This window comes from Diachasma alloeum, unplaced genomic scaffold (assembly GCF_001412515.2).
Source record: "Diachasma alloeum isolate Michigan unplaced genomic scaffold, Dall2.0 Dall_scaffold_00505, whole genome shotgun sequence".
Taxonomy (NCBI): Eukaryota; Metazoa; Arthropoda; class Insecta; order Hymenoptera; family Braconidae; genus Diachasma; species Diachasma alloeum.
Genome location: NW_021680637.1, coordinates 104,787 through 124,238, shown reverse-complemented (window position 1 = coordinate 124,238; position 19,452 = coordinate 104,787). Strand labels below are relative to the sequence as shown.

At 35.9% G+C, this 19,452-nt stretch overlaps 1 protein-coding gene across 1 annotated transcript; it reads right to left on the bottom strand.

Annotated features, from left to right (window-relative positions):
• Positions 1-17,013: 17,013 nt before the first annotated feature.
• On the bottom strand, positions 17,014-19,245 carry LOC107042689 (transcription initiation factor TFIID subunit 4). The gene is made up of 2 exons (XM_015263837.1): positions 17,719-19,245; positions 17,014-17,555 (listed from the first exon to the last, which is right to left on the bottom strand). Exons 1-2 carry the CDS (start codon positions 19,216-19,218, stop codon positions 17,097-17,099), a joined length of 1,959 nt encoding a protein of 652 aa, XP_015119323.1. The 5' UTR covers positions 19,219-19,245; the 3' UTR covers positions 17,014-17,096.
• Positions 19,246-19,452: the final 207 nt, after the last annotated feature.

Genomic DNA, 19,452 nt, shown 5'->3' with positions numbered 1-19,452 from the left:
CCCACCCTTCTCCATCATTCTGCGTACCCTGGAGAAGATCAGATTCGAGCAAAGTAGAGGAATCTTGGTGGTTCCACACTGGCCAGCTCAGGCTTGGTTCCCACTTTTTACATCAATGCTTGAATCTTCACCTATTTATTTTCAGTCTGATGTTAATCTTTTACAATCTTTGGACAGAAAACCTCATCCACTTTGGCGGAGGATTACCCTGGTTGCAGGCATTATATCAGAGAGGCATTCAAGTTAAAGATGGTCCCCGTAGAGTCGCTGGAAATTATGGTTTCTTCACTTGCAGCATCTTCACTTCTCCAGTATGATAGTGGATTGAAAAAATGGTGGTATTTTTGTAATGCTAATTAGCTAGACCATTACCAGATTGAGATCCCCATGGTATTGAAGTTCCTGAGTGAGCAATACGAAAAAGGCGTTTCATATGGGACCTTGAACTGCTATCGTTCAGCAATCGCCTTGATACATGGGTCAGGACTTGGAAAAGACGACCGTTTAAAAAGGTTTTTTAAAGGTATTGGCAAGTCAAGACCTCCAAAAGCGAAATACGACTGTACCTAGGATCCCAAAGATGTTTTAACATATCTAAAGAAATTAGATTCCAACGAGAATCTCTCGATTGATATTTTAGCCAAAAAATTAGTTACATTGTTAGCACTTGTTACTGGTCACCGCATACAAACAATGGCTTCTATCGATATAAGAAATATAGTTTTAAATGGCAGTAGTTACGAGATAAAAATTTCCAATCAGTTGAAAACATCAGGCCCCAATAAAGTACAGCCTGTGCTTATAATTCCATACTTTGATAAAGATCCCTCAATATGCCCAGCATCGGCCTTGAATGTTTATTTAGAAAAGACCAAGGATATGGGTAATGAAGAGCATCAGCTTTTCATTTTATCGAGAAAACCTCATAAAGCGATAGGAACTCAAACCCTAAGTCGGTGGATCAAAGAAATATTGCGAGATAGCGATATAGATATATCTAAGTTCAGTGCCTATAGCATAAGGCATGCGTTCACTTCAGCGGCCAATCGTGATGGTATAATCATCGATTTCATCCTTAAGACAGCTGGATGGACAAAAAATTCTCAGGCTTTCGCGAGATTTTATAACCGCCCTATTATTACAGATAAGAAATCGTTTGCACTAGCAATTTCGAACGATGGTTAAGATTAGATATTACTAGTACTGTCAGTACTAATGGTTGTATGTTATATTAAGTGTGTATTAAACAAAATATATATATTCATCTTGCTGATAATTGTTATGCGTGTTGATATTGTCGTAATAGACTTTAAACAGCTACAATTTGATCTCGAGCAAGAGGCGCGAAATACAATTAAATGATTAAACGAACTTACCTGTAAGTGAAGTTCTATCTTAATTGTATATAGCGCTTCTTCCGAAGAGATCAATCCCTCCCTGTGTACTGACACTCCCTAATTTTCTAGCAGTTAATTTGAAAATTTCCCGAAATTCTTTACGACAGATGCACTTTGAAATGAATGAGGAACACGCGATCCAAAATGGTAGAGATAGAAAAGTTTTCAAGATTTTTCAAGTTTTCCTCTCATTAACATAAAAGCAAAACAACTTATAAAATGTAACCCGATTAATTTCTATAGAAAATATCTCCATAGAAAAAGTTTTTTAGAACATATTATTCTATGAAATTCTATTGATTTTTTTAAATATTCAGAAAATAATAAATAATAAATCTTCAATATTTCCTATCCACCATTTCTTTGTAAAAAAAAGTGCGAAGAAACTTCGCGCGCTCTAGCCAGGCTGCATGAAATTGATTCTTACGTGAAACAAGTTTTTAAATTCGACTAATTCTTGACTTCATTAATGCCACAGAATGTTGGTAGGAATGACAACATTCCGTAATTTTTACTGAACATTTCTCTCCGTGTAGTAATTATCAGGATAATGATGTACTTAATAAAATTATCACTTTACGAAATTATAACTGGAAAGAGAGGTGAAACGAACCATCTTGAACCGTCAATAACCCGAAACAGGAAATCAAAATTTCCCCGATTTTCTTTTCATTTCCAAGGTATTTTTTGAGCTTAATTAAGAATGAGCCTCGATTTATCCAAATGGCATACCGTTTGGTCAGGAGGTATTGATGATGACAGATGAAATAAGATAAAAAATCGATGTATTTATTCTTCTCACAATGGAAAGTCTCGAACTGTATCCACTAATCGTTACATATTTCTTCCCCACACAAAATGGAATTTCCAATGTTAGTCTTTAGTTTAAAAATTCACAGAGGAACTCTACATCGTCCATGACCATCAGGCTTCATTCCAGGTGGACATTTCGGAGAGGTTGGAGCGTCGATGATGTTCTTGGTGATCCCTTCAGAAATCACGCTCTCCGATCTTTTCCTCAGTAAACGTTCGTAAAAATGGTTGAAATTCTGGTAGATCTTTTCCAATCGTCCAATCGCCTGCTCCTCCTTGATTTTTCCATGATTCTGGTCTTCAATCAAATCCGGATCCTCTTCTTCGATTTCCTCAGAATATTGTCCTTTATTTTGGGATAAAAATTCACGGTTCCCGCAAATTACAGTTAATGGAAGGAACACGAGAAAAACGGCAAAGGGCAGACGAAATAAAGAATCGAGCCCCATGGTGATTTCTGGATGATTACTAAACACGTTATATAGAAATTTGACGCCACAAAGTGACCAAAGCTGTTCGTTTATAGGCAATTGATATCAAATTGATATCGCAGTGATAAGAGAACTCGTTTATGATTTTTTTACGCTGGGCGATACGTCATATCTGCTATTGGAAATTGACTTTTACGTTGCACAAATGAGGTAATCTAGATATCTGTATTTATTCATTTTTGACAGAATTCATCTTAAGAAGCTTCATTGTAAAGTGTAGAAAATTAAAGAAAACAAGTGGCGAATTGCTCTTGTATTGCATCATATGCTATAGTTATTTTTGCTAATAAATGAGTAATATGCTTCCGAATGGATATTTTGCACATTATTTCCGTCTATAATATATTAGTATATTTCGATACAAGTGCGATGGGGTGGCAGCGAGTGTGAAGTTGGCGGCCCGAGGCGAAGCCGAGGGTTGCCAATCACACGAGTTAAAACACCCCGTCGCACGTGTATCCGAACTATATTTTTTGTTAGTGATGTTACGTTCAGCGAGTGCCGAACTGTGCCATTTTTCGTTTACTAGTAAACGAAAAAGCACTTTTCGACACGGGCTGAATGTAGCAGTAGTGACAAAAATGCTATTTATACGTAATTGAATGAATTTGAAATATCACTTTTGAAGAAACTATCAAAAAGCTCGGTTTCAGGGAAATTCACAAAAAAATCAAAATTCCTAGCAATCATAATAAAAATCAAATCAACCAATATATATAGCTATCGTAATCATCTTTTAACAATTGTGATTGATTGATTGATGTTATGAGAGTCATGTCTCTCTTTCTGGTTCATCGTGATATTGTTCAATCAATTTTCTTGCCTAATGAACTGTTCAAAAAAACCACCATCCCTTTCTAAGGATAATGCTACTCGGCGATGACAAATTGACAAATTTTCTGCGATTTCATTTTTCAACAAAGACCGAATTTGAATGAAATTATGGTCGTTGGATTCGTCTTCAAAAAAGTTACAACTTTTGTAGGGATGAAAAATTGTGTTCTCTATGACGATTTCGACAACGATTCGCGCAGCATTACGGCGTTTGTTGTAGGGTTTTTCAATACATAGAAAAGTATCGATACGGTGTATCGTATCGAATTGTATTGTTTGATATTCATACGGCAATGTATTGCTCTAGCATATATCGATACACAAAATATCGATATTTTCCTAGCTTTTAGTGGGAAATATGTAAACAAATTATGATATTTTTTTCTTCTGACAATAATGTATTTTGGCCATTCTTTCAGAAATTTAATGTAAAGAAAATGAAACAGAACGAAAATGAAATTATAATTCGTAATTATCGAAAAAAAACAAGCAGGGGGCCGAGACTTTCTGTCAGAAGGCATGAGACCGTTACATGATGCGTTATTTGTCTTTTTCATTTATTATTTCTACTAATTTCATTGGTAGTGAGCTTTCAAATGGATCCGCAGAAATTTTGTTTTTTAATTAAAAAGTGGCAATTTTTATTGAAAACGTTCCCTCGAAACATTTGACCCTTTAAAGTTGAGAATTAAATTTCGGTTTTATCGAGTGGGATGGACATATCTACGACCCATTTTTAAGAAATCTTTTCATATGAAAATCAATGATAGAACAACGATATGTCATTTTATGCACAAACCTTATTTATATCAACTGCTTTATTTCAAAAAGGATTTAATCGATCAATCTGAAATTTTACACAAGAATGCAAGTCGATGGTACTAGTCCTCAACATTTTAGAACTTCACCACATTCTTCACTCATGTAATGCAATATAAAATCAACTTTCAATATTTTTTTCACATTTTTCCGTTTTTTCCAATAACTCGAGTTATATTTATCCGATTTTGATTTATTAAGCGTCAAAATTTTCCATTTTTTACCGCATATACGACTATTTTTAGTAATTTTTTTTTTAGATTCCTAGATGCTTATAATAACGAATTTTCGAGAAAAAAAAGTTGAAAAACTTGGATTTTGCAAATTACGTCACGGTTGATATTCAAAAATTTTTTTTCAGTAATTCTCATAATCAAAACAAGTATTTTGAGCTGGCATTTGAGTTGGGCATCCTCCTGGATCTATGTTATTTTTAATTTTTTCCTTTGAAAATTCCGCAAATTTGGTCAAAACACTCCAAAACGACTTCGACTATATATCGAAAAAATATGTAATATATAGGTATACAATCAAATTCACTTAATACCGTCTATAATCAAAGTCAATCAACGCCATTTTGAGATGTTGCGACCAAATTCCGATTTACGGAATTTCGAAACGAAAAAATTGAAAATGAAATAGATCAGGACGATGCCCAACTTGTATGATGGCTCAAATTACTTGTTTTGATTATAAGAATTACTGAAAAAAATGAAACAAATCATCCGTGACGTAATTTGCAAAATTCAAGTTTTTCAACTTTTTTATTCGAAAAGTTGTTATTATGCGGATCTAGAGATCGAAAAAAAAATGTCACTAAAAATATTTTTATAGGCTGTAAAAAATCAAAAATTTTGACGCTTAATAAATAAAAATCAGATGGATAGAACTCGAGTTATTGAAAAAAACCGGAAAGCGAAACAAAAATCATATCTCCGAACTGGGCTGCCGAAAAAATTTGAAAAAATTTGAGATAAAGTATTTCAACCTTCCCAATCGTAGAAAAAAATCGCCATCAATTTCCAAGAGGGTGAGGGTCAGCGGTTGACTCATTTGGTGTGGAATACCTCATATATTTTGAATTTCCTATGAGAAAAATCCTATGGAATTGTTCGAATTCTCTATAGGATTTTCTATACGAAATTCTATAGGAAATCCTGTAGGATTTTTTCGTACGTGGAGTGCCATGTGGTTTTTAACTCACGTGGAGTGGGCGTCCGAGCCAGGATCGAAGGCGAAGACTGGCCAACCCCGCGATTAAAAAAACCCCATGGCACTAGCTGTTATGTCCTACCGAAGTAACTAGGAGGACAGTAGCGCCAATGAAATTTAGAGCGCCAATTTTTGACTGTAGATTCGTTTGCCGCCAAAGCTCTGATGAGCACTCCATCGAAGTCCAATTGTTTAATCCCAGAATATTTGGTTGGAAGGGTTGAATTGTGAAATAAATTCAACACAAGTGCTTAAGAGAGCACACAAACACTTTTATTCAAAATACTTCAACTTCAGACTTTAAACTTTGCACTACAAAAAAAANTATTTTTAATTTCCTGAACTATTTAAATTATTTTCCAACAATAATTTGAATCTCGCGGACTATTATGGCCGATTAATAGCGCCATCTATAAATTTCAACGTCAAGACATCACATAGCGTTATGTCCCAATCGATGTTACTAGGACCACAGTGGCGCCTTTTGAAATATTGAGCGCCAAACTTGAAGATTGGGTACGTTAGCCGCTAAACCTCTAATGAGGACTCCATCGAAGTTGACTCGTTCGTGACGGAATAATTGGATTGAAGGTTTATTTTTGAAATAAATCCATTAGACCAGTGCTTGGAGAGTACATTAACACTTTATTTATTAAACTTTTTGAACTCGAAAAACTTTGAACTGTGAACTACAAAGTCAATAAACTTATGAAAACTCTAAGTAAACTTTAATGAAAACTAATTGAAGAGAGAAGCTCGAAAAGTTGTCGGAACAACAGCCACGATGGGACTAACTCAACATACCCTTAAAATCTAAGGGTTGGCTCTCAAGACCCCCACTAAACCAAAAGTTGCGCGCGCAAACCTGGCCCAGCGGACAGGAAGAGGGGTAACCGAAAAGAGGACATGGGAAACGAAAGAGGGAGAAAAGGGAAAACGGAGCCCTCTCCGGCCCTCCGCATAGCGATACAATGAACAAAGGAGTGCCCAAACACGTGTGGACCACATGAAACAGAGAACTTTCGAAATATTCCAGAACTGAGATTTTACGATTTTACGACCGTGACCGTTGAGTTTATTTGCTGAGTTTTGAATTTTCAGCAAAAGCCTTTCTGTGACGAATTTTGGAGAGCAATAAATTTGGATTAAAACTGAAGTACTTGACGTCGACGACTTGTCTGCAATGGTTCTTTTTCTCACGTTTGTAAAGTTATTTTCGCCCTTTGTTTATTGTCCCTTCTATTCTTGATTTTTCTCAGTAGAGTGCACTCAAAGTATCATTGTAAAATTATTTTCGAATAATAATTTGAATCTCGTGGACTATTATGGTCGATTTATAGAGCCATCTATGAAAATCAACGTCGGGACGTTGCACTAGTCGTAAACGATATTTTCTCGTAGTGATTGTCAATTTTACGAATTTGAGAAAGGGCCAATACCAATCCCCGGACGAGGAAAACTGAAGGTCGGTACGGAAAAGTCCTTTTCCTAATAGATAATTTGGTATTACGTATTTTTCTAATCAATAAGATTTATGTGCTTTCTTCTGACGCGAAATGGTATATTTCAGGGCGAGTGCTACTGATCTCTATATAACTGGATAGCTGATCCCTATGCTCCCACCACTCTTAAAATGAGGCGAATTGAAGTGTCAGCGGATACGTGTTTGATATTGCTCCAACGATCTATTGTATTTTCCAACCAGAGATACATATTATACGTGAATTCTCATAGAAAGTTTGAAGTCGCAGCTATTTCTTCAGTCTCCAAAGGTGTGTTGTCTGTTTCTTGTATCATCTTTTCGTTTTTCTTTTTTTTTATTTTTTTTTCTTCTATAAATTATAATTTTAATAATAGTTTATTTCTTCAAATTATCATGCCAATTACTCCAACTAAAAGATCTTTAAGGCATTTATTAGATCCTTCTGACACCAAAAAATCTAAATCTGATTTAAATGACTTAATGGACGTTGAGGAACCCAGTCAATTCAATTTGTTCGATTACTACTCAGGTATGAAGAATAACAGATATAAAAATGAAGATTTAGGACCCTATACTATTTGAATTTTTGTCAAAGATAGGAATAAATATCTTGGAAACCTACATGAGATGGCAATAGCCAGGGATTTACGTAAAGTTAACAGTTTTCTATAAAGGATTAGGAAACTTGATATTGATAAAGTGATGGTTGTATGTACCTCTGCTCACGCGGCAAACAGGTTGGTGGAATCAGAAATCAATAAAGTTAACGAGAATTGGATTGCCATAATCCCAGACAATAGTGTGAAATGTATAGGTGTTGTAGGGGATATCCCTATTGAAATGGACAATAAAGATATTCTCGAGTCAATTAATCGATCTGATCCCTCTAGCAAAATTTTTGCAGTGGAAAGAATAAATAAAAGAGACCCAGATGTGGATCAAGATGAAAGGAGAAGGCTGTCTTTTATTCCTACTACTATGATAAAAATATTCGTTCATGGTACGACTCTTCCTTTGAGTATTTCCTTAGACGGTGTTGTAAGGAGAGTTAGATGTTTCTACCCGAAAGTCAAAAGGTGCTTTAAGTGTCTTAGATTCGGTCACCTTCAAAATATTTGCAGAGGGGAAAGAAGATGTAAATGCTCAGGTAAACATGATTCTCAAAAGTGTTCTAGTACTTTCGTACGTTGTGTTCACTGTAATTCTTCAAATCATGACTCCTTATCCGTGATTTGTCCTCAGTATTTAAAGGAAAGAATGATAAATAAAGTGAAACAAGAGAAAAGAATTTCCTATAAAGAGGCTAAGGATTTGATTACTCGTCATAGTGAGAGACATTTAATGGAGGGAAATGATTTTGAAGAGAATATTCATGTTTTCAATAATCTGAACAATGGGGGGGAGGGAGATAGCTCGGACAATTCTTCCTCTACTGGCACTACGGTGGCCACAACAAGACATGAAATACCTCAAGGTCATGTTTTGCTGGATCTTAAGCAGTCCTTCATGATCGAAATCAACAAGTTTATTCAGATTTTGAGGGAAACTCTGGGTAATGAACATAAAGTGGTAGAGGGAATTAAGTTGGCGGAGGACCGATACAAGAGTTTATCTAAATAATGGATTTACGTATTTTACAGTGGAATTGCCGGAGTTTATTAAATAAATGGAATGAGTTTACGTTTGTAGCCGAAAATTTTGATGTTATATGTTTGAATGAATCCTTTTTTAAAGATGGAAAAGAAATTGATCTTAAAGGCTTTTATTATGTTAATCTCAATCAACCTAAAGAAGTTCATGGAGGGGGCTCAATTATTTATATTAGATCTTTTTTGAGTTACAAAAAACTTAAATTGAATTTTCCCAAAGGAATTGAATGGGTAGGGATTGAAATAGAATGGAATCAAAAAAAATAGAAATCCATAATTTTTATCGATCGATTTGTGGAGATTTCAATGTACACTCTGATGAATGGGGTAGTGAACTCAATAATCCGGAGGGTTCTTGGTTTTTAGAATCAGCACTTGAAAATGAATTAGTAATATTAAATATTGGAGAGAGAACGAGAATTAATTCCGAGAGGAAGATTAGTGTTACGGATATCTCCTTATGCTCTGCTGAACTAAAGGTGATTGCTCAGTGGTCTGCTGGGGAAGATTCCTTCGGCAGTGACCACTTTCCTATTAGTATCCTTTTCAGTCTTGATAAATTTCAAAAGCAAACGGATAGAGTTAAAATTTCAACAGTTAATGTAGACTGGAAACTATTTAAAAACAAATTGGAATCTCAATTAAATGGAGATTTAATGAATGTTAATGAAGAAAACTTCCTTAATACATATGACGAATTAACTGAGATTATTATGGATTGTCTATTAGACTCAGGTGATAAAAAATCAGACCATTCTTTAATTCCTAGAAAGTATCCGATAGCAATTTGGTGGAATAAAGTCTGTTCAGAACTAGTGAAAGATCGGAAATCTAAGTTAAAAGTTTTACTCAATGATTTTACAGAGGAAAATAATGATAAATATGTACGAGCATGTAATAAAGCTCGTAAGGGAATTTTCCGATTTAAGAGAAAATCTTTTGTTGCTTTTTGTGACACGTTGAATCCGGAAATGGCGATGGATAAAATATGGGGTTATATAAAAGCCTTCAAGAATAGAAAATTAAATAATACTCATAGACTAAATAATTCTCCTGAAGATCCAAAAATTATTGAATCAATCGACAAAGTTGCCCCAGATGTCCCTTCAGTTCCTATAAACATTAAAGAATCTCCAGTGATTAACAATTTATTAGATAAGGACATGAGTATCCAAGAAATAAAGGCTGCGATTGGCAATGCAAAACTTAATTCAGCTCCTGGAGAAGATCTGATTTCTTACAGAATAATTAAACAACTACCAGATAAATCAATTGATCTTTTGACAAAAATATTTAACTTCATTTTTAAAAAGAATAAAGTTCCTGGAGATTGGAAAAAACAGTTAGTTTTCCTGATTCCTAAACCAAAAAATCGAGATTATAGACCTATAGCTCTTTCTTCTTGTATTCAAAATTTTTTTGAACGGATAATTAATAATCGAATTCAGTGGTTCCTTGAAAATAAACATTTCTTTCCTAAACAATTTTTCGGTTTTCGTATATTAAAATCTTGCAATGATAGTTTATCTTCCTTCATTACCGATGTTAATATTAGTTTTATTAAACAAAAAGTATTGATGTCAAGTTTTTTGGATATTGAATCGGCTTACGACAATATTAATATACAGGTTTTGGCGGATAAATTAATAGAAATAGGTTTATTAAAGAATGTAGTTAGTTTCATAATAAACATTATGTCGCAGAGAGAACTTAGTTTCATGTTTAAAGACAAAATTATAGTTAAAAGAATATCTTCGAAAGGTCTGGCACAGGGTTCCATTCTTAGCCCGATGTTGTTTAATGTTTACATCAGAGACATAATTGACAAGATCTCAGTAAATTCAAGGATTTCGACTTTCGCTGACGATATTATGATCTATACTTCTGCTGCATCGTACGAGGATGCAGCCCAGGAAATGAACGAATCGTTGAATAACGTAGATGTATGGTTGAATGATGTGGGATTAAATATTTCGGGCGAGAAATCTTCGGTAATGCTTTTTTCTAAATATCAGAGAGACAAAAATAGGCAATTCGAAATAGAATTTAATGGAAATTTTTTAAAATCTGTTGAAGAGGTGAAATTTTTAGGAGTTTATATCGATAATAGACTTAATTGGAATAGACACATTGAGTACACTAGACAAGCAGCTTTGAAAATGGTTAGTGTTATGAAATCTATAGGGAGTCTGAAATGGGGAGCCCATCCTTCAACAATGTTAACTGTATATAAAGGATTAGTTAGGGCTAGACTTGATTGGGGAGCTATGTTTTACGGAGATACTAGCGTTAAAAACTTATTACGAATAGATAGAATCCAATTTGCTGCTTTGAGATCTGCTTTGGGCTGTATTATTACGACTCCCACTAACATTCTCCAACATCTTGCAGCTGAACCTCCTTTGGAATTTAGAAGAGAGTTCTTAACGAAAAAGTTTTTATTTAAGTCAGCTAGTGATAGAAGAAATATGATTATTAGTAAGCTCAAGTACATGGATGAATTGAAGAGAAAAATTCCCGGGAAAAAATCTTTTTACCATAAATTGTATTCATTTTGGAAAGAAATTGAAGAAAACATCTCTAAAGTGGATAATCATGATCTTCACCATAGCTTTGAATTCCCATTGCTCTCTGTTTGGGAAAAAATTGAAACAGATATTGTCACAGGACTCGAATTGAAAAAAGATGAAGGAAATATTAGTGAAAAATTCAATGAAATAATTAATAGAGACTATAAACAATATAAAATATGGGCTACAGATGGTTCCAAATATCAGGGTTCGGTGGGAGCGGCGGTTGTTGATGGGGAGGGTATCATTAAAGCAAAGATAAAACTACTGAATTGTTGCTCAAGTTTTTTCGCAGAGGTAGTAGCAGTTAAAAAGGCTATAGATATAATCGAAATTGAGTCCTACAATTTGAATTTAATTTGTTCTGACTCTCTTAGTTTGATACTTCAACTGAGAGGCAATTGTTTGGATCCGAAAGCATATCGGGAGGTTTTTGAAATAAAAAATAAAATTTTAGATTTAGAAAAAGAAAACATAAAGATAGAATTAATGTATATACCAGGACATAAAGGCATCCAGATTAATGAGGAGGCTGATCGGTTAGCTAAATTGGCTCGAGAAGAAGGAGATCTTTATGAAAATGGCAAAGTTTTTTGGCGAGAATTCATCCATGACAATAGGGAGAATATGATTTCTGATTCTAATAAATTTTTGTGGGCGCGTTCGAGGGCGGAGGATAAGGCAATTATCTACTTTGAAAATGTCAAAGAATTTCATTATAATAAACTGTGGTTTTCTGGAATAAAATTAGCAAGAGGTACGATTAGTAGGTGGAATAGAATTAAAAGCAATCACTCTCTACTTAATAGTCATTTATTTAGGAAAAACATTATTATGAGTTCAGCATGTGAATGTGGTGACCCATGGAAGGATATTGATCATATTATTTGGGATTGTCCAGATTGTCATAAAGGTAGAAATACATTAATTCAGGAATTACTAAAGTTGAATATGAATTCTGGAGATAATATACAAATAGTTTCTTTGAACAATAATAAGAAGGCTATGTTTTATATAGATAAGTTTCTTACTGATAATAATGTCAAATTATAAATTAGAAATTATGTTTGTCGTGTCATAAAATTGTTACCCATTTATCATCTGTGTTGTCTATTTTGAATTGAAGAAGAAGGAGCAAGTTTAACTGATATGATTTGGTACAGCCCTCTATTGGGTATAACCACAACTAATAGTTATTTGGTGGAGAAATGGTGCGTGCCTCTTCTGGAGTGAGAGGATATAACCACATTGAACAGAAGAAGAAGATTGAAGTGTCAGCCAGCGCTGCCGTATAGTAGCTCAGGTACTAAAGATGACGTCAGTGCGCATGCGCGCCTCAGTGGGGGGCCACGTGCTCGAAAAATTGCCGTGGAAACATTCTCCGTCCCAAATTGTAAATAATAATTGAAAAAGGTAAAATTAGTATAGTATACTCAATCAATAAATTCCGATCAGTCTAGGTGTATTATAGTTTAATAAATACAAAAAAATTTCGAACGAATAAATTCAGTTGAATATTTATTTTGAGTTTCCCAATTTCCTGAATACATTAATTTCCTTAAAGTAGCTCATCAGTAGGCTACAAGTTCATACTGACCACACTATAGATGTCGAGATTTTCAATTATTAAATTTTTCCATTAAATTACGTGACAAAATTTATAAAAAATTCATACACAATCAGCATCATTCATATTACATTTTTCAACATATTATTTTCTTTTCAAGCATCTCCGTTTTATAAATAAATAATGGATATTGTTTAAAAAACGGTCATTCATGTTGTATCATATGTCAAAAAATTTCTTGATTTTTTTTCACATTTTGAGTCAAAAATTCCGATTTCAATCTTTCTTTACAACAAAGTTATGGACTTTGACATAAGACAGTGGGTTAAATCCTGATTTTTCAAAATTGATTTTTTGAAAAAACTAAAACGTCAATTAAATCTAGCAAAAAATTACGATTAAAAAAATCTAATAACATTCTTTGGCGATTCTTTGTAGTTTTTAAAAATTCAATTTTTTCAATTATTAACGATTATACAATTCATTAATAATACAATATTAATAACAATTGTACTAATTTCGACATTCCTCCTTGCTTCGGCTTCCTTTCGCGTTTATAGACAATGTCAGTTTTCACTGATTATTAACAAAAGTTCGTCTGTTATTCTGGATGTCCTACACGGTAAAATATCCTATAATATTTCCCAATGCTCTCGGTAAATTTACCACTGCCCCACTACCTGCAGCTGACACGGACATGCGCACTAGAGAGAATCTTAGTTCGCTGACTACTATCCGGAGGCGCTGCGTACCTTTCTAATAAACTCACTGGCTGCCATAGGGATCGGCTATCCAGTTATATAGAGATCAGTGAGTTATATAGAGATCAGTGGACCCAACCCTTAGAGTTAAGTTTAAGTTTAAGCCAGTCCCACCGTGGCTGTTCTACAATCAAGCCTTCAGCTTCTTTCTTCAATTAGTTTTTCGGATAGTTTTCATTAAAGTTTACTTAGAGTTTTCATAAGTTTATTGAGTGTGTAGTTCACAGTTTAAAGTTTTTCGAGTTCAACAAGTTTAATTTATAAAGTGTTAATGTGCTCTCTAAAGCACTTGTGTTCTGGATTTATTGATATTTATCCCAAAATCCAATTATCCTCCACTTGAACGAGACAATATCGATGGAGTCCTCATCAGAGGTTTAGCGGCTAATGGATCCAGGTTCAAAGTTTGGCGCTAAATAATCTGAAAAGCGCCACTGTCCTCCTAGTAACATCGTTAGGACATAACATATCTTTCCGCAGTGATTTTCAATTTTGCTAGTTTGGGAAAGGGCCAATACCAATCCCCGGGCAAGGAAAAGTGAAGGTCAGTACGGAAATTGTACATTACATGCCCGAGTCTTGATAGATCACCGTCCTCCACATGCACACTGATCTCTATACTAACTTACATTAGATCAGTGCACGTGCAAGATTGCCTTCCAAGCCGAACGCGAGGGTGATATGTTTTCCATGGCGAGGTGTGTATATTAATTTTCGTGTTGAGGGACCTGAAAACGCCAATTTCGTGGCGCGCAGCGCCACGCAAATGGGGTTTTTCATGTCCCGTGACATGAAAAAACAATACCGAGACCGAGCATATAATATCGAGACACTCAATACATCAACAAGAAAATATCGCTACAAAATATCGAATATCGGACATAAAAGTATCGATACCATGAAGTATCGATACCGTATCGAAAAATCCTAGCTTGTTGATATTCGAAAAATCTTAATGTCATCAAATTTGCCCCACGAAATGCTGAAATTTTGTCTGAAATATTTTTTGATCAGTGTACCTTTAATGTACTTTTAATTTGTGACACTGTATAGTGGATTGCAGGATTAAAGATATGTTATCGCAAAAATGTTTGAAATTTCCCAAAAACGAAATGTAATTTTTATAAAAAAAATTCGCCAAGAATAGGTCCGAGCGTTCTGTTTACAAAAAGTGATGAAATCACGAAAAGTAAATGCCAAACACTGAATACATAGATTCTGAATACAACTAAGGAAAACTGACCGAAAAAATGCAAATTATCAAATTAAAATGATAGAAACGAGTCATTAAAAATTCCAAGTCAACCAACTTGGCGCGCGATTCAAACTCCTGAAAAATCGCACCGAGCTGGCTGACTCAAAATTTTTATTAGTTCGTTTTTATCATTTTATTTTTATCATTGCCATTTTTTCGTCGGTTTTTCTTAGTTGTATTCAGAACCTCTATGTATTCAGTGCTTGCCATTTACTTTTCGTGATTTCACCACTTTTGCTTCTGAGTATGGAAGTATTGTATTCGTCAAATTTGATGTTTCCATTTTTTTTGTGGCAGGATAACTCATTTTGACCCCAGGAGTTCGAATATGCTGCTTTTAGACCGTGTGTATGTATGTATGTATGCACGTGCGCTTTTTTTTAAAAAAAATTTAGTTTTTCGACGTTCATTCAAAAAATAATCGTCGAAATCTTTCCAATTATAGCTTAAAGATTCGTTTCACTGGTATCGTAATCGAGTTCGAAGATAGTGGCGATCGCATCATTTGTTTTAAAATTGTAGCCTTGAAAAGCATTAAATGGACGATTACTCATGGTTAAATGGAGGTTTAATCAGGGTTTAGTCGGCGCTTCGTCAGGATTTAGCCGGAGTTTAGTCAAGGTTTTAATCATGATTTATTCGAAGGATAGGCGGGGCTTAATCAGAATTTAACCAAGGTTTCGTCAAGGTTTAATCAATGTTCAGAATAGGTTTGAACCAATTTTGCTTCCAAATAGAATCATTATATTCGTCAAATCAGAAATTTTTGGTTTTCGATTTTTGTGTCAATATGACTAATTTTGCACGCAGGAGTTCGTCTATGATGTTTTTAAATCATGCCCATATATGTATGTATGTATGTAAGTATGTATGTATTTATGTGAGCTTTTTTATTGATTTTTATCTTTATGTAATTTTTTTATCTTTTCAATTGTGGTTTAAAATATTCGTTTGAATGTTATCTCGATCGAGTTTGAATTTGGAGATGATTGCTTTATTTGTTCTTGAAATATTCAATTTCAAGTGTTCAACACGTCGTTGACCTTAAGTGTCGCAGTGTTGGGTCAATATCAACTCAAGTTAACTTAAGGTCAACCTAGGGCCACCCAGAGTCAATCCAAGGTCAAATCAAAGCCAAGCCAGGGTCAAGCCAAGGTCAAGTCAATGTTGACCCTAGTTCAACCTTGATCTTGATTTTTCTAGGCTCTAAAGAATGATCACAAGTCGATTTTCACGTTTTGAAAAATTCCGTTCACTAGAAATTTCATTTCAAATTATCTTTAAAAAAAAATCTATTAAAATTCTCCTGAGATTAAATTTCGGGAGGGATCCCACTAATCTGAAATGAGTAACAGAAAAAAGAAGGAACCGAATATGCACTTCGATACTTCGATTAAAATTTTTGTTTTAATTCGATTAATCCACTCGGAAGCAAATTGCTAATTTATTAGCAAAACACCTATACTTAAATTACACCTGTGCAATGAACGACTTGTTTGTAAACAGAACGCTTGGCCCCGTTCTTGGCGAGTTTTTTTTGTAAAATAGTCTATTACGTTATAAATGTGAAAAAGGGGGAATGTTAAAACGAGTGAGGTAATGTTTTTAGGGACAGTCGTAGGAACATGTGCAGCCGAGCGATAAACGAGATGTGAGTAGGTCATTGAAGGTTTACTGTCTTCGAAGAATCTTAATGCAAAAGTATACTCTAATAGCGAATGAATGACAAACGGGCAAGCAAGAAATATAAAGATTTACAGTTATTATGATGAAATAATTTTCAAAAGTACTGAAAAATCGACGGAAACGTTTTCTGATCAGATAAGCATCTTTTTTATACTTCTTTGCCTATTCTGATACTCTTTAAACATTTTTATAAATTCGAAACGAGATTCTTGAAGATTCCACAGAATTCACGAGTTTTTGAAGGCAACTTCTGACATTACATGGAAGTTTCTAGGATTTTCAGGTTGATATTCCTTGACAATTTCATGAGTAATTATCCCTCGGGTATTTTCATTGTATTTCCCTTCTTCTCTACCGATGCTCATTTAGTAAATTTTCGAGGAACTGATACTTTCGTTTGTAATAAAACATTTTTTCTCAATTCTATACGGCAGGACTTCTGTCAAGAATTCTAGGTCACAGATAACTTTAAAAAATTTAATCTTCAATTATGTCAAAATTTATTTATTAATTAGAAATTCATATAAAAATGATACTTTTACGATTATATTAATTTCAACTATTCTACGGTATTCCCAGTGGCTTCGACATCTCGCTTGGTAAGTTCGTCTCTCTTCTCTCCCACTTCACCTTTAGGGGCTCCAAGAAGATACGATTGTCCACCAGGTCCGATGAAGCTCATCTGAACGTTAGCGTCAGAGTTCTCCTCCCGGGTGTTCCGTTGCGCAGGTGCATTGGCTCTCATTTGATTCATGATCTGACTTGGTATCAGTTCAATCTTTTCCTCTGACGGCACAGGAGCTTCTACTTCTTGTGCTGATGGACCTAGAACCTCAGTTTGCAACTCTGAATTCTCTCCAGCCTGATCTACCGATCTGAGGGTCCACTGCTTGGTTCTTCCCTCATTTTTGAAACTTTGTATCTGCCCGGGGGGAGGATGAACGACAACCAGAGGTTGAGGATGGCTAGATTCGGAGCACCTTGGATCCGCTATTCTTTGCATTCCCGGCAATAGGCCCTAAACATAAAATAGAAAACAATTATTTTTTAAGAAATCACAAAATTATTCAACTCCTGATTATAATCGATCCGGACAATGATAGGTCAAAATTATTATTTCTGTTATGAAATGATTTGTCATTTTCTTCACGAAATATAAGAAAGCATTAAAACACACTCACCATGTTCTGCATGTCTGGAATCATCGCAAATCTTCCCGTAGGCAAAACAGAATTTGTAATTTCTGGTGATCCATACCTGGCGAAGTAAGGCTGATTAGCAGGATATTGAGATTGCCTCTGTATTTGGGGTATATGGTATTGTTTCATAGTCTCCGTAAGGGAGTCTATCGCCTGCGCAGTTCTCATGTTTATTCCCATGGGACTTGGTGCCGTTCCCATCGTTGCGGTAATATGATCCATTGGCATCATCGTTCCCGAGGCTCTCTGATCAGTCCCTGGAATAGTCAACATCCCAGCATTCTTCTGCTCCATCCCCGGGATCAACACCATATCAGCATTTCTCTGTTCCATCCCCGGGATCATCACCATATTAGCATTCTTCTGCTCCATCCCCGGGATCGTCGTCATATCAGCATTCCTCTGCTCCAGCCCCGGAATTATCGACGTTGCAGCACTCCTCTGCTCCATTCCCGGTATTAATAACATACCAGCACTCCTCTGATCCATCCCAGGTATGATCATCATCCTTGGATCTATTGCGGCGTTCAACATGGCTGCCTGCTCATCGAGGGCATTCCTGTAGATCGAGAGCAACGGTTGGACAGGAGAGGATTGTTGGCAGTAGCATGGAGGGCAGGGTGGACATCCTGGTGGAGATCCTGAGGTACCTGTAGAAGCTGGAAAACCTGAACCCCCGGAAACGCCTGATGGGGTTATCGAAAAACCTGGAAAGCTTATATGACCCTGTGAACCTGGAATTATGACAGATGCGCCTGGTGGATATTGGACGGCGCCTGGTGGATATTGGATGGTGCCTGATGGAATTCCATTGATGAAATCTATCTCTATATGAGGCGGTGGTGGTTGTACTGATTCGTAATCAGGCTGTGATGATGGTGCTGCTCCATAATTGGATGGTTGTTGTCCTGCTCCTGGTGCTGGCGCTGGTCCTAGTCCTGGTTTGTAAATGGGCTGTTGTGGCGCTGATCCTGGTGCTGATCCTGGTGCTGATCCTGGTACTGATCCTGGTGCTGATCCTGGTGCTGATCCAGGTGCTGATCCTGGTGCTAATCCAGGTGCTGATCCTGGTGCTGATCCAGGTGCTGATCCTGGTGTGTAATTTGGCTGTAGTGGTTGTGGTCGCTGTTGCGGTTTCATGTGCATTCCTGGGTACTGGTGAACAACTGGCACTTGAACGTAAGAGACGCTCGGCTGGTTTCCCGGTGGCAAAACGAACACGGCCTCTGGTTTTTTCCCTTGTTGGGTTTCATCACATTCTGTTTTCACTGGCTTTCCTGCCTTGATTTCGACGCAGAATGTCGTCGTTTGTTTCTTTGCTCTAGTAACGTCCTTGATGTCCGATTTGTCTTCTTGAACTGCTGGAACGGATTCCACGGGCTCGGGAGTTCGTTTCGATTTGGAAGTTCTTGGAGCTGTGAAGGAGGGAGTTACCGCACAGGAGAGGACCACAAGGGTCAGGATACACTTGAGAAGCCGCATGGCTTGCAGTTGGAGACTTGAGGATCGAATGATTGGAATTGGAATCAACTCCGCTTAAAAATGATTGTCTCTTCTGCTTCCTCCCTACGGCATCAAGTGGAGGGGACCGTGACGACATTTACGGATTACGCATTAAATTTGCATCGCACGCAGGTTTCCCTGGTTACTTCATAAGTGTTATGGAAATAATTGGGGCAATCGATGACGAGGGATAATGTTTGTTTGAGTTGACTG

Bases quoted from the DNA above. Each gene is read 5' to 3' on its own strand.
- LOC107042689 (XM_015263837.1), bottom strand. From the start codon at position 19,218: ATGCGGCTTCTCAAGTGTATCCTGACCCTTGTGGTCCTCTCCTGTGCG. The intron at 17,556-17,718 runs GTGAGTGTGTTT...TTTTATGTTTAG, and splicing joins TTCCAGACATGCAGAACATG to GGCCTATTGCCGGGAATGCA.